This window comes from Sus scrofa, chromosome 1 (genome assembly GCF_000003025.6).
Source record: "Sus scrofa isolate TJ Tabasco breed Duroc chromosome 1, Sscrofa11.1, whole genome shotgun sequence".
NCBI classification, from domain to species: Eukaryota; Metazoa; Chordata; class Mammalia; order Artiodactyla; family Suidae; genus Sus; species Sus scrofa.
The window spans coordinates 12,572,431-12,595,939 of NC_010443.5; the positions used below are offsets into that span (position 1 = coordinate 12,572,431).

Sequence of the window (23,509 nt, forward strand, 5' to 3'; positions counted from 1 at the left end):
TAAGTTTCACTGACCAAATCCTTGCAACTATGAGACATTCATAAAATAATGCTACTTTTCTACCTATCTGAAGTAAGGTTGGAGGGTTTTTTTTTGTTTGTTTCCATGTCCTATGTTTGGGGCTTGTGGTGGGTAGGTCAACATTTTGCAGATGACTTTACCTCCATGATTTCAAACAAATGCAGGGCAACTCCTTCCCTCGGCTGTAATCTCAGATGAGGTCTGGGTCCTTGCTAGTCAGCTCCTGAGACCCACCTCCTGAGGTTAAGAGGAAGACAGGGGGTTCCTGTTGTGACTCAGTGGGTTAAGAACCCGACTAGTGTCCACGACAATGCAGATTTGATCCCTGGTCTTGCTCAATGGGTTAGAGGTTCCAGCGTTGCCGTGAGCTGTGGTGTAGGTCACAGACACAGCTCAGACCTGGTGTTGCCTTGGCTGTGATATAGGCCGGTAGCTGCAGCTCTGATTTGACACCTGGCCCGGGAACTTTCATATGCCACAGGTGTGGCCCTTAAAAAAAAGAGAGAGAGAGAGACAGGCAATTGCATGCATGTTGGAGGGAAGCCCTAGAACTTTAAAACCAAAGGAGAGCACAGCTTATGTGTTTGAAGAATAAACATTTTAAGTCTTAGCAAAGGGAAGAGTCATTGGAGTGCAGACATGAAATGTGTGAGCTTACTTAATATTCTGTGATAATTGATCCTTATATGTTATTCAGATAAACTTTTAAAAATGTTTAGTTTTCAATCAGGATGGGTCTTTTCTGATGGTCTGTGCCTTATTCATTCTGGTGTAAAGCAAGCTTACTTGATTTAAGGCACTGAAAAACGAGAGGATGATGAGTTTGATTTGTATTTTTTTTCAGTGCACTATTGACTGAAAGTTAAGAGGCTAAATTCTCACGACACCTAGCCAGGGTGGCCAGGGTGACTGTCTCTCCTCCCTAGCCTAATCAGGGAGGATTTCTTTAAGTTCTCAAGTTTTCAGATGTACCCTATTAATTTCATGTTTGGTATCAGAATAATTTAGGTCAAGGATGACAACTGCAGACTCAGCTTGTGTGTGTGTGGTGTGTGTGTGTGTGTGTGTGTGTGTGTGTAGCCTTTATTTGAATGCTCAGGCTGGAAATGCATTCTCTAAGTCGTCACAGTTGTCAGCACTCCCTGTGGCCTCATTTGAAGATGTTTCACACAGTTGAGTTACCTGCCTGGCTTCTGATAGCATTTTCATTGGATACCCCTAATTTAGGCCAGTGATTTACTTTACATTAGAGAAAAATGGAGTAAATGAAGTCCTTGCCAATATAACCTACTTTTAGAGGTGAATGAGGTGGAGTAGAGCACCACTGAGGAGTAAGGAGGGAGTCAGACCGGACTGTATAGAATAGAAGGCACTAAACTTGATCATGCTGGCCTCAGTTCGCGAGGTGCTGTCCACATATAAGGTATAGGGCTTAGTTTGTACCTCCTTGGAAGAACAAAAATGCATGCAAAAAAAAATTTTTTTTTTAATCTTTTTGCAATTTCTTGGGCCGCTCCCACAGCATATGGAGGTTCCCAGGCTAGGGGTCTAATCGAAGCTGTAGCTGCCGGCCTACATCAGAGCCACAGCAACACGGGATCTGAGCCGCATCTGTGACCTACACCACAGCTCACAGCAACGCCAGATCCTTAACCCACCGAGCAAGTCCAGGGATTGAACCCGCAACCTCATGGTTCCTAGTCGGATTCGTTAACCACTGCGCCACAACGGGAACTCCAAATGGAAATTTTGAGGCCAATGGTGCAAGTGAAAATGAGATAATTTGGGGTTCAGCATAAGAAATGTCTTGTTAACATTGAGAACTGTTCGAAATTGAATAGGCTCTTCGGAGAGCAGCATGTTCCTTACTGTGAGGGTGTTTACTCATTCTGAGACAACCATCTTCATTGGGTATTAACCATGTATTTCCTGCCGATTACAACTTTTGCTCTTATGAAGATGCGCTGAAGAGGGAATTTAAGTATCTTGAACTAGATGGCCTCTAACTTGATGGTTATAAGATCCTTCCAGATATAGGACTGGTGGAACTCAAGAAAATAATGAAAAGGACTATATCTATTCTTTTCCAGCTGAAAACTCTTACTTTAATCACCGGGCCACTGGTAGAGCTAAAAATTTTCGTGTACACACACACACACACACACACTTACACTCACACTCACAGCATCCCAGGATGAGGATGGCTTGAAGAGCCAAATAGGGAATAAATTCCATTTGCATTCTTCTTCAAGAGATAATGTTGCAGATTGAGTTTTCCTTTAGGACAAATAATCTGATAGTCATGGGAAGATGCATGCAGTTCTTGTCCACATCCAGTGTCCTTCTGGGGATGCGTGTGCTGCAGAGGCTGGCTGAGTACCAATAGCTCCTTTAATCTAAGAAGGAAGAAACCAGATATTTTAAAATTTTGAGTTAGGTGCAGAGAGAACCACAAAAATCTCTGTGCTTCTTCAAACAGCTTGATATGAAGGTTATTCTTTGGGGTAGGAAGGAAGAGAAAATAAAACCATTTTTTCCCCTCACTGATTTGTTGGCACTTGCCATATGTTACAAAATTTTTGCTGATGATTTTTCTCCTGCTGCTGGGGATTTGGTTAAATTCCCAGCAGAGTTAAACCACATAAAGTCATTGCTATGGAAACAGCAACCCAGTCTTTGTTGCGTTTGCAATGACATACTGTTGAGTAATCAGATTACGTACTGTGCTTTTTTTCTTTTACATGTGTTGGAAAAGAAGGTAGCTTTTCATTTTTGCGACTTCTAAAACTTATTATTTCTTAGTTGCCAATTAAACAAAGAAAAGCACTGAAATTCCTGTGTCTGAAATGTTATTCAGGTTATTTTTATGACAGAAATTGAAGTTTCAACGTGGACCATGACAGGAGTTAGGGTTTTAGATTAAGTCCCAGTCTAAAGATGTGTTTGCTGGAGAAAGAGGCTTTTATGCTAGAAAAGATTCTTAAAAGTTAATAACTGAGTTCTGAAATAAGCAGACAGCCTTATTATAGCTTCTTTTTATTTAGACAACGAGAGAAGTATTTTGCAGTTGGTATACAATTAAAATTGTGCTTGGTAGAATTTTATACAGAATTCAAACCCTTTTAGACATTTTCACCTACAGTATAAACTATTTAAACAATGCAGAGTGTTAATTGCAGTCTATTGCCTTTCTGCTTTGGGAGTTCCAGTTTTTTGAGCTCTTCAGATTCTTTGCCGAGTCTTTGTACAAAGCATGATGGGAAAAGAGGTGATGGGGTTAATGGAATGTTCATCCCAGCTCAGCTTTACTCTATACTGTTTCTTTCGTGAAAGGTTATTTGACCCATGAGTCATGTCTGTGAGATGATGACTCACGTTACCTATGAATTTATGCAATATAACTAGGTCATTTGTATGCCTCTACCTACATTTTAGTGACAATGTGGAGACAGTTTTACTCAGGCTTATTCCATGCATGGAGTGACTGTACCCTGGATGCTGATAAGCTGGATAACCACTAATAAGACTGATACCCGATTTATGCAAATAAATTGTCAAATATAAATACAGCCAGAATGGGCCTGGGAATCAGGTAGAATAAAATGCATCTTTAATGAAGAGCTATGCATATAAACGCATGCATGACATTTCAGGAAAGTGACATAAAGGAGCCAGATTTTAGAATTTAGCAATTACCAAATATTTTACACAATTTTAGTGCCATCGGTACTGACGCTACATTGTTTTAGCTAGATACCTCAGGTATTGCTGTAGGAATGATGGAGTATGTCTCTTTAGGAAGCAAGATAATAACAAAAAAAGTTGATTAATAAACTCTTCAATTAAGCATTATTTTTGTTATTTTTTGGGCACCCAAGATGTACTTTTGTGCTAACAGGACTGTGAAAACGAGCAAGATACAATTTTTGGTCTAAAATTTTTTCACACATAATGGGAAGAGTGGGAGGAATAAGACTCACTTAACAAAATAAAGCAGAATAAAATAAGTTCCACAGAGAGATACGAAGTACTTGAGGGTTGTAAAGAGAGCAGGAACTCAAAATATGAAAGATTGCCTGTAAGTGATCTAAGATGGCCCAAGTGGGAAGATCTGTGCCTAGAGAGGAGAGCCAGGGAAAAGAGGAGTGGAAGATAAATTTGGATGATGTGGACTCCTGGGCTCATTGTTAGTTTATTCCTTTAGAAAATGGATGATGATTTCTAATCAGAGAAATTATGTATTTGGAAAAATTTTTAAACAATGAAGTAAAGAAAAGGAGCTCCCACTGTTGCTCAGTGGGTGAGAAATCTCACTACAGCAGCTCAGGTCGACGCAAAGGTGCGGGTTCGATCCTGGGCCAAGTGCAGGGGGTTAAAGGATCTGGTGTTGCTGCAGCTGTGGTGTAGGTAACAGCTGTGGGTCGGATTCAGTCCGTGGCCTTGGAACTTCCATATCCCATAGGTGCAGCCATAATAAAAACGAAAGAAAGAAAAATTACATTAGCTTTAGTCAGGGAACAAAGGAAATTAGAATAATGAGGGAGCTTGGTAATAGCGTAGGTGGCAGTGGAAATAGGAAGCAAAGGCGAGGCTTACTTGAGGGATTCTACTGCATGTCCATCCAGTTGAAGACCAATCTTGGTTTTCGTATCTCTATTACTTAATTCAGTCCCTAGAAAATTTCCTAGTGATCCTGTTTTTTTGAGTATAATTTGAGAAGTGATATGAAAATGGGAGTAAATATTTCCTACTGTAAAAATCCTGAATTTGTAGTTATTGAGCTCAGAGGCATTGGTCTCAGACATGGATGACCCATCACTGCTTTCTCTGCTCCATGACAGGTGGCCAAAGATTCCTAGAAGATGTCATGAAATAATAGGTTAGGTTACCTATGAATTTATGCAATATAACTAGGTCATTTGTAGTTCTCAGACTTTAATCTCAACTCTTTTTTTTTTGAAATATGTCCATGTATACTATTGTGTTAGTTTCAGGTGTCCTATATACTGGTTTGACGTTTGCATATGTTATGAAATAATCACCATGGTAAGTCTAGTAACCATCTGTCCCCAAAGTTTTTATAATTGACCATATTCCTTATGCTGTATATTACTTCCCCATCATTTAGTTGTTATATAACTGGAGGTTTGTACCTCTGAAGCCCCTTCACCTATTTGCCTAACATGTTTCCACCCCCTTTCAGGCAATCTCCTGTTGCTCTCCGTATCTGAGTCTGTTTTTGTTTTGTTTTATCCATTTGTTTTGTTCTTTAGATTCCACATATAACTGAGGTCAGTAGTTTTTTGGTGGCATCTTTAGGATTTTCTATGTACAGTAGCATGTAATCTTCAAACAGGGACAGTTTATTTCTTCGTTACCAACTTGAATTCCTTGGTCTTTTTCTCATCTGCTGTGGCTGGAATTTCCAACACTATGTTGATTAAAGTGGGTCATCCTTGTCTTTTTCCTGATCTTAGAAGAAATGCTTGTAGTTTTTCATCTGGGAGTGTGATGTTGACCCTAGGTTTCTCATATATGGCCTTTATTATGTTGGGGTGTGTTCCTTTTGTAGCCACTTTGTTGAGAGTTTTTATTATAAATGGATGACGAATTTTGTCAACACTTTTCTGCATCTATTGAGATGATCATATTATTTTTATTCTTCAGTTTGTTAACAATGTGTATGAATTTGATTTACATTTATTGCATCATCCTTGCCTCCCTGGGATAAATCCCACTTGATCATGGTGTATGATCCTTTTAGTGTATTTGGTTTGCTAAGGTTCTGCTGAGGACTTTTTGCACATTCATCAGTAATGTTGATGTGTAATTTCCCTCTTTTGTGGTCTCTGTCTGGTTTTGTTATCAGGGTGGTGCTAGCCTTATAGAATGAGTCCAGGAGTATTCTATCTTCAGTTTTGGGGAATAGTTTGAGAAGGATAGAGATTAATTCTTTAAATGTTTGATAGAATTCACCTGTGGAGCTCTCTGGTCCTGGAGTTTTGTTTGTTGGGAGTTTTTAAATACTGATTCAATCTCATCGTTGATGATCAGTCTACTCATATTTTCCATTTCTTCCCGAGTCAGTCTTGGGAGGTTGTCCTTTCTAGGAATTTGTTCATTTCTTCCAGATTTCATTTTATTGGCATACATTTGTTCATAGTAATCTCTACGAGCCTTCTTAGTCGCATGGTGTCTTTCATTTCTGTTTTTATTAGTTGGGACCCTTTTTGCTCTTGATAAAGCTGGGTAAATGTTTAGCAGTTCTGTTTACTTTTCAAAGAACCGGGCTCTTAGTTTCATCGATCTTTTTCTAGTCTATTTTATTTATTTATGCCCTGATCTTTATTATTTCTTTCTCTCCCCTAACTTTGGGTTTTGTTTGTTCTTCTATTACTAGTTCCTTTAGGTATAAGGTTAGATCACTTATTTGAGATTTTTTTTTGTTTGTTGATTTCTCGAGGTGAGTGTGTATCATTATAAACTTTCTTCTTAGAATTGCTTTTGCTACATCTCAGTTGTTGGATCAGTTGTTGGCATTTGGAGATAATTTTTGAATTTATCAAAGACAATAGCTCTTGCAATAGTTTTCTTCTTAGAATTGCTTTTGCTACATCTCAGTTGTGGATCAGTTTTTGGCATTTGGAGATAATTTTTGAATTTATCAAAGACAATAGCTTTCTTGCATAGAATTTACAGCCTAGTGTGTACGTCCATTTTGGCAGGATGTGGAGACAATTAGTGGGTAAATAGAAGAACACGATAATTTCTGGTAGTGAGCCAGTTCTGTAAGGGAAATTGGGTAGGGGTATATAATAATAGCTGGTTGGAAGAAGGACCTTTATTGAGATGACTGGTTGGGGAGGATCTCCCTGAGAAGTGATGTTTGATCTGAGACCTGAAGGCACGAGGAAGCTTACGCGTATGAGCAACAGCTGACAAAATGCCCCAGTCGGGAGAACATAGAGTCTAAGTGCTCTAGCACTGACACGAATTTTGTGGTTCAAGAAACAGAAACATATTCAGTGTGGCTGGAGCAGAGGGGAAGCTTAGGAAGAGACTGGAGAACTCAGTAGCAGCTGAGTTTTGCTAATGTGACAACTGCTGGGTCCTTTAAGATATTTGGATTTTGTTCTAATTGCAAGGGAATGTTTTTGGAGGAAGGTTTTGGTGTGATCTTTTAAAAAGGTCACTTCACTGTATGGAACATGTTTATTAGGAATGTAGCTGCTGAAATAGGCAGTGATGAAATTGATGAAGTGGTGGTGGCCTGGACTAAATTGGTAGCAATGGGGTAGGGAGAGAAAAGAAATACACATATTAGGGATAGATTGTCAACATACAATGTAAGAATGTAAGATTCACAAAGGATTCTTGCCTGGTTTGGTCTAGCTCTGGTCACTTAACGCCACTGCCCAAGTGCCCAGTGGACATTCAAAGAATATGTGATGGATGGATTGAATAAATGAAGGGATTGGATGGATGAGGGAAAGAGAAGATGAAGGATGTGTCGTTGTTGAGAACATTCAGTCCCCTGTGGCTTTAAAGATAATTGCAACTCTGCAGAACTGTTATCACTTCCTGGGAAAAGGTTCATGAGTTGGGATTTAATGGCCATGTTGAAATATGTAACTCTAAATGTGTACCCTGAGGATTTCCGATAAGGCAAAAATAAGGATGTTTTGCAAGTAATTACAAAGCGTAGGTGTGAGGACAAGAGAGCTGCATCTTTATCTGCTCCAACCTTCATTTACTGCTTAGTGAAGTTGAGATGGGGTAACTTCTTCCTTCCTCTTGCCTCACTGCACTTGTCATGAAGTTCCCCTCACATCTCTTCTTCTGAATCTCTCATTTTTATATTTTATGCTCATTTATCCCTATTATGGATCCACATGGTTGATGGATTCCAGCGGGATGATACATTTATCTATCATGCTCTGGGTTTATATTCTTGATTTTAGGCAGTTTTTCAGCCCCTTCCCCCATTTATTTCCCATTCGAACTCTGCTGCATTAAATATATTAAAAAAAAAAAAAAACCAAAAAAAACTGGAGTTCCCATTGTGGCGCAGTGGTTAACGAATCTGACTAGGAACCGTGAAGTTGCGGATTCAATCCCTGGCCTCGCTCAGTGGGTTAAGGACCCCGTGTTGCTGTGAGCTGTGGTGTAGGTTGCAGATGTGGTTCGGATCCTGCATTGCTGTGGCTCTGGCGTAGGCTGGCGGCTACGGCTCTGATTGGACCCCTAGCCTGAAAACCTTCACATGCCAAAGGAGCGGCCCTAGAAAAGGGAAAAAGACAAAAAAAAAAAAAAAAAAAAAAAAAGAAAGAAAAAAACTGACCAAATGCCTTTTTTATGTACATGCCAATGTTCTTTTTTTTCTTATCACATCCTAAGAGATGTGAGCAGATAGAGAAATTTTACGTCTGCATTAAATATTTCACACAATCCAGGTGCTCATATGATTGGAAGAATGCATTTTAAAAACAAATAGAGTCTTAGTTTTAAGAATCTGAAGCTACTTATTAGAATCCTGGGCAATGAACCTACCCTAAGGTTAGTTCTGAAGATCAGTGCCACAGAGGCAAAAATAATAAAACCTAAGAACAACATTAACGATTTCCTGATAGGCTGGTTTTATTCTTATCAATAAAAATAATAATACAGTGTAAGAGTACTGAGTTGCTTAATAGAAACATTAAGTATCCAAGAGGTGTCTGATTCTGGCAGAAAAGATAAAGCAAATATAGGAAAATGAGGGAAACCAAAGTGAAACTACTGTCAGATTTACAAGAACATAAGTAAAATTACCTGCTTTATACTTGGGCACTCTCTCTGGCTTTCTCTCAATCTGTTCGATTTTTTCTCTTACAGAATTTCTTTTACCTGCCGTATATACATTTTAAACCCCAACTTTGCATTCTCCATTTCTGTGCACTTATGTCTTTGTTGCCTAGCATGATTGCGACTCCAACCTCCTACTCCTGATTCAAACCGGTTCATTATCCCCAGGTTCCCAGTTCAAATGCCAAAGCAGAGAATCTGGTTATCCAGCCTGTGTCTTAGGTTGCTGACCAACTTATGAATTTCCTGTGCTAGGATCTACTGCCCTGTGGCCCTGTGAGAACAGAATTTGATGTATAAAACTGGGTCCCTCAGAAGCAGAGACTCTGGGTGGACATTTTTCACTTGGAAAATGGAGTAGTTGGGGCAGGAATCTGAGCCTTGGCCTCTCCAGTCCAATCAAGCTACCATCTTAGTGCCTATGCATCATCTGATTAGAAATCCTCTTCAATGAACTTTTTTCAAAAAAGTATATCAAATAGGTTTATAGTACAGAGCATAGTGTTTAAGGCAATGAGCTTTGAGTCAGAACCTTGGTTTGTCTCTTTGTGACTTTGGTCAAAGTTTTTGATCTTTCTGTGTCTTCACATTCTCTCCTTGATATAAGGATTATTAATAACACTTTCTTCATAGGGTTGTTACAAAGGTAGTGAGATCATGTTGGTATAGCAGGTAACATAATGCTTATGACATAATTAAAAACTCAATACACAGAGCTATCTCTGCCAGCATCAACAGCAGCAGAAACAGGCAATCTGTCTCTTAAATTAAACTTGGTTAGTAGTATCCTTAGTATCCTAAAGCAAGTAACTAAGTGTCTAAAAATAAGTTATCCAGACTTATTTTAGTTATCTGGTTTAAATTCGTCTGTCATTATAATTTCGGATTTCAAGATTTTTGTCCTAGAGTTGTCAGAATCATTAATTAGAGGAAGCCTGTAAAATGCTTTTGATCTCTTGGTACCAGGTGCTGTATTAAATGACATTTGTAAATTCTTAAAGTCTTAATGTCCAAATGACCACGAAGTTCTTTCTTCTCTTCGTAACAAGTGCCTTCCATGGTCTTTCCTTTCTCAAACACTTAGAACATTGCACATGAAACAGGGAATACCAATTTCTACCTAAACCATTTCAAGTGTTTCACTTTGGGAGCTAATACTATCTTTCTTGGGATATCATTTAGACTTGTCCAATCTCAAAAATTTTCCTTTCAAATTCTGATATAAAATATGGTATATAAAGTCCCCTCTTGTCTCTGGAAGCCGGTATTTATGTTCTAAACAGCAAATAAAAAAAATCACATTCTAGGAAGCACAAGGAAACACCAAAAATAAGACAGTGGGGGAGGCAGCGTTGACAATACAGCATTTAAAGAGAGAATCTGCATACAGTGTTCTCGACAGCCAAATTCTGGGCCTGCTGGGGTGTGCCTGTCCTGTCAGGAGCAGACAGTAGGCTGGCTACGTGGGAGGAGCACATGCATTTGGCAGCATCTTGGAAAGGAGTGAACTAGTCACTATTGGTTAAAAGTGTTGCTGTGTCTTTCGCTAATGTCAACAAGAAAGATCTTGCTAAAAAAACCCCTTACCTTTCTTGAGTCTAAATCATTAGATTATTGACCTATGTTCAGAGACCATTTCCTAGTCTGACTCTTCCAGGCATTCTGAGCGAGTCTAACCGAAGTGAAGGGTCAGTCACATGTACCTCAAATTCCCACCAACTCAACATGTGAGATACTGAGGCTTTACAGCTGGGATTCTGGAATCATTCTTTGAGCAAGCCAGATTAAAAAAAAAAAAGACATGGCATAGAGAAAATAGATGCTGCTTTCTGGACAAGCCCCAACTTTCTAGTTGTAACTCCAAACCTTTCTCTTCCAACGAGCGGAGGTGCGGCATGGCTAATTGCTGGAAAGCAATCTAGCCTTGCTACCCAAAGTATGTCCATGGACCAGCAGTTCTGATATCACCTAGGAGCTCATTAAAAATTTAGTCTCAGAGCCTTCCATCCCAGACAGACTGAAACAGAAACTGCATTTTAATGAGATCCCTAGATGGTTGTTTGCTGATTGAAGTTGGAGAAGACTGGTCCAGAAGGGCATGGGCCTGTACACTGTGGAACTGAACTTTTATTCCTCATTCCATCATGGATTTACATTTTGGAAAGAACACGGACTGTTTTTCAAGAATCTTCACATTTTTTTCTCATCTATAAAATAAAAATAACTTCATCTTCCTTGGCAAAGAACTTGTGAGGCTTGGTGAGACAGACTACACTGTGCCTTACGTGATGAAGGGAATTCAAGCCATGTTATTTTATGTAACAAGACCAGAATATGCACTTGAGAGGAAGGAGAACAATTGCATTGGAAACACTTGATAGTCAGACAAAGCCCATTAATTTTGTCACAGAAGATAAGATAAGAGAGATGGAAAAAATGAACTTGGCTTCTGTTTCCAGTGGGAGAGAGACCAGTGGTTGTTCCTGCCAATCATTTTTTTTCCTTGCTCTTTTTATAATCTAGTAAGATAAGGGAAATAATCTAGTATTTTCAAATACGAAATTATAATTTAGAAAAATATTTACATAAAAGATGAAAGGGAGATGCTTATTTGACTGGGAAGGCTTTGAAAGGTACGGGGTTAGCCCTGAGGATTAACCAGCCAGCACGAGGCTTCCGTACAGTGACTAGGAAGGACCCTCACCTCTGCGGTGGGATCAGGTGCATGCTGTTTTGTTGTGTGCTTGTAGCCTTTAGGTCCTTTTTTGTCCTAAGATCTTATTTACCATTTGTGTCCATCATTTTTGGATGTTCATTTTTTGGTCCTGGGAAGACCTAGGCATCAGCCATTAGCACCCGTAAAAAACAGTATAAAAGCCCCATGCAGGTGGTGAACCGTGTTGGATCACAATCTATCCCCTGAGTCTCTAGCAATACATTGATATTTTTCAGATTATGACATGAAAAAAAAGGCGATCAGGGTGTTTTTTGACTCCTAACATCATTTATTTTTTTTTGTCCTTACATCTGTGAGTGATTCTGAAAGATTATTAAAGATCAGACATTAAGACTTTTTTTGTGGTTGTTGCTTTTCAGGGCCATATCTGCGGCATATGGAAGTTCCCAGGCCAGGGCCAAATCAGAGCTGCTGCTGCTGGCCTCCTACACCACGGCCACAGCAGCTCGGGATCTGAGCTGTGACTGCAACTACACCACAGCTCACAGAATGCCGGATCCTTAACCCTCTGAGTGAGGCCAGGGATGGAACCCGCATCCTCATGGATACTAATTGGGTTCATTACGGCGGAGCCATGGCAGGAACTCCAGACTTTATAGTCTTTAAAGTTTAGGTTTTCTCTGAGGAGAGATGAATAGCTGTGAGGTGAGACCATAAGGGTAGTTTGCCTTTAATTTTCCCCCATTTCTCCAAGAGCTTTAACCTTATCTGAACATACTTCTAACTATTCTCTCCAATTTCTACACGAATCCCAAGGAGAGAGTGTTTGTTTTTTGAACACTGATCATATTTTAGGTGAATTCTGTATTAACTTTTTGTAATCCCACCAAGGCTACTTTACCTTGTATTAATTTTAAAGTTCTGCTATTTCTTGAAGGATCAAGTCACACACACACACACACACACACCACACACACACACCCTCATAGGTAATGCCCCACATTTTAATTTAAGAAAGGAGTGTGTGTGTGGGGGGGGGGGGGGGGAGGAGGTAATCTCAGATATTTTTAACTTAAAGGTAATATATCTTAATATAAATAAATTAAATAATAATAAAATTATCCAGAGGCAGTCCTGTTCATTTTTAATTTAGGGACTGTACTTAATGCCATGTTATTCCAAGATTTTAACATTTATTTTCATCTTTATGGATTTACTACCTGTCAAATTAGATCTGATTCATTTTACTCTGGTCTAATTACAAATTAATGTATTAGTCAAAAGTCACTTTATCTTCTATTACAATCTCTTTAGCACAACTGATTAGCTTAGTGAACACAGAGAAGTAGTCTTTCTATTTATCTTTGTTATATCTTGTTTGATTTGTTTCTTGAAGTTTGTTAAATATGAAATACTTAAAAATACTGGAGTTCCGGTTGTGGCACGGTGGAAATGAATCCGACTGAGAACCATGAGGTTGTGGGTTTGATCCCTGGCCTTTCTCAGTGGCTTAAGGATCCAGTGTTGCTGTGAGCTGCGGTGTAGGTTGCAGGTGTTGCTTGGATCCCACATGGCTGTGGCTGTGGTGTAGGCTGGCAGCAATAGCTCCTCTTCAACCCCTAGCCTGGGAACCTCCATATGTCACAGACGTGGCCTCAAAAAGAAAAATAAAATAAAATAAAACTTTAAAAACACTTAAAAATATTAAAGTGGTATTAAAAACTATGTATTTAGGCTTTATTTGAAGTAGAGCCCTGCCTGCCTATCTATAAAAAAAAGGATGTATATAAAATCATTGTGTTGTTGTGAGTCTGAAAACTTCCAGAGTCCTCGATGCTAATGAACCCCTTTAAGAGTCAGGTGTCTTTGCATCCTTTTCTGGTGAAAAGGTTATTGTATTTTCAATATATGTGGGGTAGTTGTATCATGTTAGGCGGAAATATGATTTTGCTGTTGTCTTTATTCGGAGTGTAAGTGTGGTTTAAGAAGATATGTGTTAGTAGCAAGTTGACAAGAAGTGGACTATGATGGTTAGTTTCATGTACCAACTTGGCTGTTCTGTAGTCCTCCGTTATTCAAACACTAAATTAGGTGTTGCTGTGAAGTTATCCTGCATGTGTGATTAGCATCTATAATCAGTTGAATTTAAACGAGGTTGATCTAGATAATTTGGGTGGGCTTTGAGTGCAGAGATGAGGCTTCCATGAAGAAGAAGAAATTCCATCCGTGAATTACAGCTTCAGCTCATGCCTAAAAGTTCAGGCTTACCCTATTTAACGACCTACTATAGATTCTGGACTTGCCTATCAGCCCTCATATTCCATAATCTGAATTCTTACAATAAATCTTGCAGTGAAATATATGTATATATGGTTGTATTTCTCTGGTTAACCTGAAGATTGATAACTAATACATACTTAAATTTTAGTGGTTATTTTCTCTGAATGAGTGGATTTTTATTAGGTGTTTTTGGTTGTTCTGATGGTTCTATTTCTCTGACTTAACTCTGACTGATACTGATATGTACTAAAATTTTAGCAGTTGTTTTCTATGAACGATTGGGTTTTCATTAGTTTTTGTGCCCATTTTGAATAAAAATTTCAAAATAAAAAAATAATAAATTTCTTAAGACTTGCTGAAGTCTCCAGCAGTTTGAACTCCAGGATTATTGCCATGCTTAATATTTCTGCTTTGCAAGTGACATCAGTTACCATGATAATCTTATATAAAAGCCTACTTTTTAATGGTTATGAGATATCTTTCAGATACTAAAAGATTCACACATTAAAAATGTAGAGCTTGGTGATTTTTAGTATATTTGTAGAGTTGTGTAACTAGCTCCACAGTCTAATTTGAAGACATTTTAGCACCACACACACACACACACACACACACACACACACACACACACACACAGCCATACACATTAGCTATCATTCTCAGTTCCTATTTGTCCCCTCCTCAGCCCCAGGCAACCACTAATCTGCTTTCTATCACAATGGCTTTGCTTGCCTGGACATTTTGTATAAATGGACTGATACAGTATGTGTCTTTTGCGACTGTTTCTTTCACTCAGAGAATTTTTCAGGGTTCATCCATGTTTTAGAATGTATCGAATACCACTTTTAATCACGGATAATACCCATTGCATGCCTATACCACATTTTATTTATCCACTCATCAGTTAATGAACACCTAGCATATAGACCTTTTGTCATATTATTTATGACATTCATGCACAGGTTTTGTGTTAATATATGTTTTTCATTTTCTTAAGTATATAGCTAGAACTGGAATTGCTGGGTCATATGGGAGCTTTACATTTAGCATTTTGAAGAACTACCAAACTGTTTCTTGAAGTGGCTAGTCTTTTATACTCCCAACCAGCAATGTATAAGCGTTCCAGTTTCTCCACATCCTTGCCCACCCTTGTTATTGTGCCTTTTTGATTTTAGCCATTCTGGGGAGTGTAAGATAGTATCTCGTTGTGGTTTTGATTTGCATTTCTCTAATGACTGATGATACTGAGCATCTTTTCATGTGCTTATTGACAAAAACCTACTTTTGCTGTCTGCACACAGATGGAGCCAAAAAGTTAGTTGTGTTTAAGAATAGTTTTTAATGTTTCTCCCCTTTTGGAGAATGTTTTGGTAGAGAACAAAGTTTACTGACTAATAATTTAGGTGAAAAGTTAGCCCAACATCTTGGTTCTCCATTTTATGAAAGAGTGCTGGGAACTCCTGTGGTGGCTCTCTGGTGGCAAATGGGGGGAAACTATTGCCTAAAGAATTTAAATCTTACAGGAGTAAACTATAAAGTGAGTGTGCTTAATTTTGATGCTCTTAGAGTACTCTTGTATGCCTTTCCCTCCCCTTTGAAGAAACCCTTTTTTATAGTTCTCCTAAAGCCATACTTTTTCTATGGTCCTCTATCAGGCTTGTTTTCAGGACAGGAACTAAAATGCACAGACACTAAGGAGTATATAGTAGAAAGAAATCTTACTGTGTATCTTTCCCAAGATTAATTTTAGAGACTGAAGTGAATAAAGAACTAAAGTTTTTAGTAAGGAATTAAAGCAACATTAAGGGCTGATTTCCTTTGAGTAACTTTCTACATCCTTTGAGACTCTTTCAGTTGCCTATGACTGAAAACAGCACCCAGAATAGCTTAATAAAGGCAATGTATTGGTTCCCATAAGCTGAGAGGATTCTAATGGTATCACAAAGATATATATCTCAGTGTATCCTCTTATTAGCTCCATTCTCATGATTCTGGCATGATTCCTGGAATCTTCCAGGTCACATGATCATACCACTCAGTTTAGGAAAATAGAGAGATTGATTCCCTGAGACCCACAAACCAGAGTCTCAGAATTGAGTCTCTTTGGCCCCAGTGGGTCTGGCCTGAAACATATGTGCATTCTTGGATGGATTGATGACTGTGGCCAATGTGATGGAACTGCCATTGGCTTAGTCTATCATATGGAGTCCCCCCTGATCCTGGGTGGAGTCACTTCACTAGAAGCATTTGAACTGAGGGTGGCAAGGCATGGTTAAGAAAGGGAACAGAGGTATGTGGCATAAGGATGATTATTATCTGCTCAGAGTCACAGACCACAGGTGGAGTTCTTCTCTCAAAGGGCAGTTCTAGGAAGGATAAAAAAAGCAATCTGGGACAATGATTCTCAAGCTTCAGGGTGTGTATTAGTTTGCTAAGGTTTTCCCGTCCCGCCATTGTATTTGAGAAGCAGAGAACTTGGTTGTTTCCATAGTTTGCAGATGAGAGGAATTTTGCTCCAGGATGAATCATTCCCTGTGTCCCACCAATATTGACTTAGATGATATTTGGATGAGATTAGATGTTGAAATGGGCTAAGACTTTTGGAGATGTTGGGATCAGGGAATGCATTTTGCATATGAGAGGGACATGAATTTTGGGAGGTTAGAGGGCATACACTATTATGGGTTCAATTGTGTCCCTCCAAAATGCTTGTGTTGAAGACTTAATACCTGGTACCTCAGAATGTGACCTTATTAGGAAATGGATTTTTTTTTTTTTTGCAGGTATAGTTAGTTATGATGAGGTCAATAGAGTGAGTCTGTAATCCAGAAGGATTGGTGTCTATAAAAGGGGAAATTTGGACACAGAGATATGCACACAGGTTAAACGCCACGTGGAGATTAAGGTTATGCTGCCACAAGCCAAGGAACCATGAGAAGCTGGGAGAGAGACCTGAAATAAGTGCCTTCAAAAGGAACCTGGCCCTATCATAACAACACACCACCAACCGAGTGGCTTAGACAATAAAGATTTATGTCTCACAGTTTTGGAGGCTGGCAGTCTAAGATCAAGGTGTCAGGAGGGTCTTGTTTTAGGACTACACTTTCAAATGTTCTCTCCTTGATTAACTTGGTTTATTGCTATTTTTTTATTTTAACAGAAGAGACAAAAGTGTCTGAGGATGATGAAATGGAGAAGCTCTACAAATCTTAGAGCAAGCCAGTCTGTCTCCTCTTGGGGACCGGCGACCTTCAACCAAAAAGGAGCTGAGGAAGTCCTTTGTGAAGCGGTGCAAAAATCCATCCATAAATGAGAAACTCCACAAGATCCGAACTTTGAATAGCACATTAAAGGTAAGAAGTTTCAGATTATGGATGGACTCTGTGGATGTGGGTCGAGAAAAATGCTGATTCTGCAGAAGGATTCATGCAAACCGCAGTGTTTGCGTGGGTGGAGGCTGCGGAGGGCAGTGCAGGCTCTACTGGGTGAGTTGCCCCTTGACGTTCTGAAAGCACTAGGACATCCACCCAGCAGCATCCAACTCAGTTTTCTACAGTAGGCCTTGATTTTTGTGTTCACTTTGGTATAAAATTTCAAAGATTAAGCTCCTTTAGGAGGCAAGGATCATGTTTGATGTGTTTTTGTACCCTTCTACCTGAGAGAACAAATGCTGAGAACCTGAGGTCAATTGGGAAGAACACAGTCATATTTAATAAGATATTGGGCTTTCACCTGATTCATTAAAAGGTACCATTCTTTTCTGCTATAGCCAGAAAAAAATTCTGTGTTTCAGATATAGCAACAGCATAGTATCTCTGAGCTATTGGCCCTGGAGCCAAGAGACGCCATGAGAGCTGGGCTGTGGGAAATAGACACTTCCTGGTAGCAGACCAACAGATGCCTTCATAATGGGAACGAGGGACAGTTTATAGCTATACTGAAGCTGTTTTCAGGGCCTCCTGTAGCTGAAGTGGTTCTTCATAACAAAAGCATCCTGCTTTCAGGTTTAGATTGTAAACACAAACAGGTGGAGGCCAGGATACTTCATAAAATGGTCCTGAATTAACAGAAGACTTATAGATTCTGAGAAGCCTTGATAAAGCCTGCATTTTCATTCTATTTTGTATATATCCTTTGGCATCATGAGTTGGCATCCCTTGCCAGGAAGAAATATCAGCCGTCAAAAGGACAGGGCTACAAAAGATGGCCAAGTGACTCTTTAGGTGTCCCAGCTAGTCAGTGAAGGCCTAAGCACCCTCAAAGCCTTGCAAACATGAGGCTGAAAAATAAAGGCAAGGGTGTATTTTACCAACATAAAGAAATGTAGAGGAATGTAGAGGAAATTCCCTAGCACTTAGTGATGAAAGATATCACTAGCATTCATTTCAAAGTGAAATGTGTTATATTCCGTATATTTACAGAGTGGGTAAATGTCAATGGTTATCAATGAAATATACCATTATAGGTTGTGATTTTACTATCTAGTTTGTAATAACTGATAGGCGTGAATACATTTTTTATTGAACAAGTATTTCCTGACTCTGTATGAGGCACTCTTCTAGGATACTGGGACCCCTGAGTAGATGCCACTGGACAACGGAAACGTAAAGGAAAACAGTTAGAATGAGATGGGATAAGTACTTAAGTTGACATCAGCTTGGGACACTTGGGTGGTCCAGAGGGGGAAGCAGCTGCCTACCTGAGGCCTTGAGGGACAATGCCATGGAGATGCTGAAACTGGCCTGTGATGAAAGATGAGGAACATCAGAAAGAGAAGAAGATGCATTCAGGGAGGAGGAGCTGGGCGAGGCAGAGGGGTATCGGCCTCTGGGCGAGGCAGAGGGGTATCGGTGGATGGGATGCTGCAGCCCACATTGGGAGAAACAGGAAATGGAAGCCAAGGAGAGCATGGACAGTTCAGGCTACTTCTAGAAGGAGAAAAAGGGAGGGTTCAGCTTTGCAAAGAGCAGCAATCTCAGGATTCTAGACCTTTACAGGCCATGCCTTGGGGCTCAGTTGCTGCGAGTGCAGGTTTGTACAAAGATTCAAAGGTTTTACTGACCTGGTTCAGTAAAAGGTTTATAGCTGATTCTCTGTGACCTCTTGTTCTCCATGCACTGTGGCCACAGAATTGATGAGTCCAGTAGCTTTTTCTTTTCTTCCCAGTTATTAGGTATCTATTGCTAGATAGCCAAATACCCTCCAAACTTAGTGACTACAGGCAAGAAGCATGTCTTATTTTACAGTTTCTGTGAGTCAGAATTTAGGCATGACTTGCTTAGGTGCTTCTCCCAAGGCTGCAATCTACTTGTCAGCTGGGGCTTCATTCATACCTCCACCGGGGTGGGGAAGGGTATGCTTCTAAGCTCTCTCACGTGGTTTTTGGTTGGATTCAGTTCCTTGCATGTTGTTGAACCGAGGGTCTCAGTTGTTCACTGTCTGTTGGCTAGAGCCCACCCCCAGTTCCTGGCCATGTAAGCCTCTTTCTGAGGCAGCTCAAGAGAGAGAAGCTGGCCTCCCGTGCAAGGGGTGAGGGCGCAGGGTGGGTCACCCCCAGATCTTAGGAGTGACAGCACACTGCATTTACAGTATTCTCTTCATTAGAAGCAAGTTGCTAGGTCAGCCTACCTGCAGTCAAGGAGGTGAATTATAAAAGGCATGACTACCAGGGAGCAAGGAACACTGGGGCCGTCTCAGAGGCCACCTGCCTCACCCAGCTGAACATTCCTGGAAAGAAGACCCTTCCATAGATCCTTTGAGCTGGGGCTGATGAAATGTATTCTGTGTTCCTCCGAACCACCCAGGAGTCAGGAGGACATGATGACATTGAAATTGACCAGTTGAAAAAAAGCAAAAAAGCACATCAATCTGTTTATTCATTAGAGAAACATCATTTGGCACATGCATGTTTATTCATGTCAAAAAGCTATCAGAATTATTATTTTTATTAAATTTTTTTCCTACTGTAAAACCGCCTTTAATTGTATTTTAACCGTCTCTAAGTGTATTTTAACTGTCTTTAAAACTCAAAGCAGTCAGGAGAGTGGGGGGAGGAGGAGGGAGGATATGACTGGCGGGGGTGGGGACACAAATAAAGCTTTTGAGGTTCTGGGTAGGAATCTTTTTGTCTTGGTGATGGTTATACAGATGTGTTCACTTTGTGATAATTTTGTCAAGCACAAACCTTATTGTACATGTGCTTTTCTTCATGTATGTTACGTTTCGATATAAATGTTTATTTAAAAAGTTCTTCAGGAGTTTCCTGATGGCTTAGCAGTTAAGGATTCAGTGTTGTCACTGCTGTGGCTCGCGTTTAATCCCTGGCCCAGGAACTTCTGCCTGCTGTGGGTGCGGCCAAAACAATAAAATAAAATACATTTAAAGAATGTATTTCAGGAGTTCCCATGGTGGCTCAGCAGTAACAAACCTGATTGTATTCATGAGGACACGGATTTGATCCGTGGCCCTCCTCAGCGGGTTAAGGATCTGGCATTGCCATGAGCTGTGGTGTAGGTCACAAATACAGCTTGGATCTGGCATTGCTGTGGCTGTGGTGTAGGCTGGCAGCTGTGGCTCTGATTGACCCCTAGCATGAGAACTTCCATATGCTGCAAGTGCAGACCTAAATTAAAAAAAAAAATAGAAAAGAAAAAAGAAAAGAAAAGCACTTCAAAGCTGGAGTGTGGACAAGCAAGAAGGACAGAGGTTCATGTAGAAACAAGGAAACTTTAATAATCATGTTTATATTAGTGGTAGCACATTCTGGAAATAAAGAAAAATCCTCACACTGTGATTGTGTTGGAATGAATGCATTTTGAGAAATTTTTTTTGGATGTTGAGCAAACTATCACATCACATACTAAAGACCATTAGATATTTAGGAGTTTCTGACAGCTCCACATCCCTGACTTTCGCTAAGCCTGTCTTTATTTTAAATTGAAGGATTAATGGCATGATTCATGGGTCCAAGTGAAATTTTCTCCCAGGGTTCTCTCACCTAGGTCAAGAGAGGAATGAGCTCTCCTTTGCCCCACTGCTCTGGTAGGACACATTTCCAGTGCTTAGGTCTTGGAGTAAGCTATGTTTTGAGTATTTGGAGTGAAAAATGAAGGTTCCACTTTCATTCTTTCACGGTATTATTTGGCATCCCTACCAGACCCTGCCTGCCTCCAAAAAAGCCAGAAGGATGCTGTAAAAGTCGTTCAAAGCCTCCTGCTCCTTGGAGGGCGGGGGGTGGATACGAGGCCTTTATGTGAAGCTGTTGACTAGGGTGCCCTGTCGAGGAAGGAGCTCAGAGGATTCTGTTCTTTTGTTAATTTCCTTCCCCTCTATTCTTCTCTACTTTTTTTTTTTTTTTTTTAATCTGTAAAAGAGCTAACACAGACTTGGGCCAAAGAGTAAGAAATTTGAATTATTTAGAGATAAAACCCTATGAGAAGTGTCAGCCCAAAGTTGAAGAGACCCTTTCCTAAGGTCTCTTTTCTGATTTAGAGTGGTGGTGAATTCATTTTTGCCTTTGAAAAATCAATTTTCCAATTTTCATTAATCTTAGGATCTCTAAAAAATCTGGAGACTCTGTCCCAGCAACAACATGTTCAAGAAAGTGTTCAAGAGGGAGAAGTGAACCGTTTCAGATGCTGTCGGGAAATAGAAGTGGAAGATGAATAATTGATTATTGGATTTAGCAACATGGGGGTCATCGATGGTCTTAACAAGAGCAGTTGGGTGGAATGATGGGGGCAGAAGTCTGAAGGGAGTGAGCCTATGGGAGAATGGGCACAAGGACATTGGAGACAGAGGAAAGTGGAGCGTTAGCTGGACTCAGAAAGTGGGGTCAAGAAAGGGCTTTTGGGTGTTCCCATTGAGGTGGAGTGGAAACGAATCTGACTAGTATCTACAAGGTTGCAGGTTTGATCCCTGGTCTTGCTCAGGGGGTTGGGGAGCCGGTGTTTGATCAGCTGTGGTATAGGTTGCAGATGCGGCTCTGACCCTGAATTGCTGTGGCCGTGGTGTAGGCCATCAGCTGCAGCTCCAATTCAACCCCTAGCCTGGGAACTTCTGTATACAAAAGTAAGTAAATAAATAAATAAAAAGAAAGAAAGAGAAAAGTAAGGGCTTCTAAGATGAGAGAAATAAGATTATGCATGTTATGGCAGTGAGAATGATCACACGGAGATGGGGAATTGAGGAGTCACAGGAAAGAGGGGAGAAGTGCTGGAGTGTATTTCTCGACTGTGAGAGAGGAAGCGTCAGCAGAAGCGGAGACATCAGTCTTTGCTAGGAGCACAGATGTTTCACCCAAATGACCGGGGAGGAAGGGGGCACATATTTGCGCTGATGTAGGAAGAGGGCAGTAGGAGCTTGGGAGAGCCACTCTTCACGTTTTCCTTTCCTCGGAAAATAGACAGCAGGGTCAACAGCTACGAGGGAGGATTGGGAAGGAGATTTGGGTAGAAATGAGAAGTTTTGAAATAGTCCTTTGGGAGCATGGGAGAGAAAACAGATGAGAAGATACGATTACTGAATAGTAGTGGAAGTCCACTCAATGGCAGTGGTCATGAATTTGAACTTCAGCCAGTAAACACAGTTGTGAATATTTAGCTTTGCACAAGCTGCCCTGGATCTAGGCAGAGAGAGATTAGTTCAATAGTGGACATATATTGAATGTCTGCCTGGCACTCAGCTACAGGGGATACAGGTGTTAATAAAATATGTTCCCTGAGAAGCAAGTCGGAAAGAAAGACAAATACCATATGATGTCACTTATATGTGGAGTATAAGATATGGCATAGATGAACCTATCTACAGAACAGAAACAGACTCACAGACATAGAGAACAAACTTGCTGGTTGCTGAGGGGGAGGGGGATGGACTGGGAGTTTGGGGTTAGTAGATGCAAACTCTTACGTTTAGAATGGATAAGCAGTGAGGTCCTACTGTATAGCACAGGGAACTATATCCGATCATCTGTAATAGAACATGATAGAAGATAATAGAAGAATAATGTATGTCTATGTATGACTGGGTCACTTTGCTCTATAGCAGAAATTGACAGATCATTGTAAATCAACTATACTTTAATAAAAAATATGAAAAAAATGTGTTCCCTGTCACCTTCTTTAAGATGCTTTAGAAAAGGTGGCATGACAGATCCATGAGCATCCTTGGGTGACATGGCAAGTTCTAAGAGGGCTCTAGGCTAGCATGAAAAGAACTTTTCCAATCAATCTAGGGGTTCAGAGAGTTTTGAGAGAGCATGATGCCTGAAGTGAATATACATTTATGAGCTGCAGTAAAATCCAGTAAGAAAAAAATGGTGGGAGAATGTTCCCGGTGAAAGTCACTCTAGGAGTTAGAGTCCATCGGTGAAGGAAGGTGAGGAAGATCCTCCCTGGAGCACATTGTGGAGTGTGAACTAGCTCCACGTGAGGGAGAAAAGTCACATCCCCACGGTTAGTGTGGCACATCAGAAGCAAGGAGAGCATCGACAGATGGGCTCAAGTCCGCGGAACCCTGGACGTGAAGGAGAACCATTAAGAGGACGCAGGATTTTAGGTGGATCCCCTGCACTGCTATGCAGCAGGTGGATACAAAGTGGGGGCTGGAGGCAGGAACCTCACTTGCGAGACTGCAGCAGTGGGTCGAGTCTGACTTTCTATCCAGAATTGGGCTTATGGTCATAGCAAT

At 40.3% G+C, this 23,509-nt stretch overlaps 1 protein-coding gene across 1 annotated transcript in view; it reads left to right on the forward strand.

The window, feature by feature from the left end:
- Nucleotides 1–23,509, forward strand: part of IPCEF1 (interaction protein for cytohesin exchange factors 1) — a 91,125-nt gene that overhangs the window by 60,819 nt on the left and 6,797 nt on the right. The window contains 2 exon segments of the mRNA XM_021086620.1: nucleotides 16,983–17,027; nucleotides 17,030–17,175. Of these exon segments, the coding sequence (XP_020942279.1) occupies nucleotides 16,983–17,027; nucleotides 17,030–17,175 (191 nt within the window).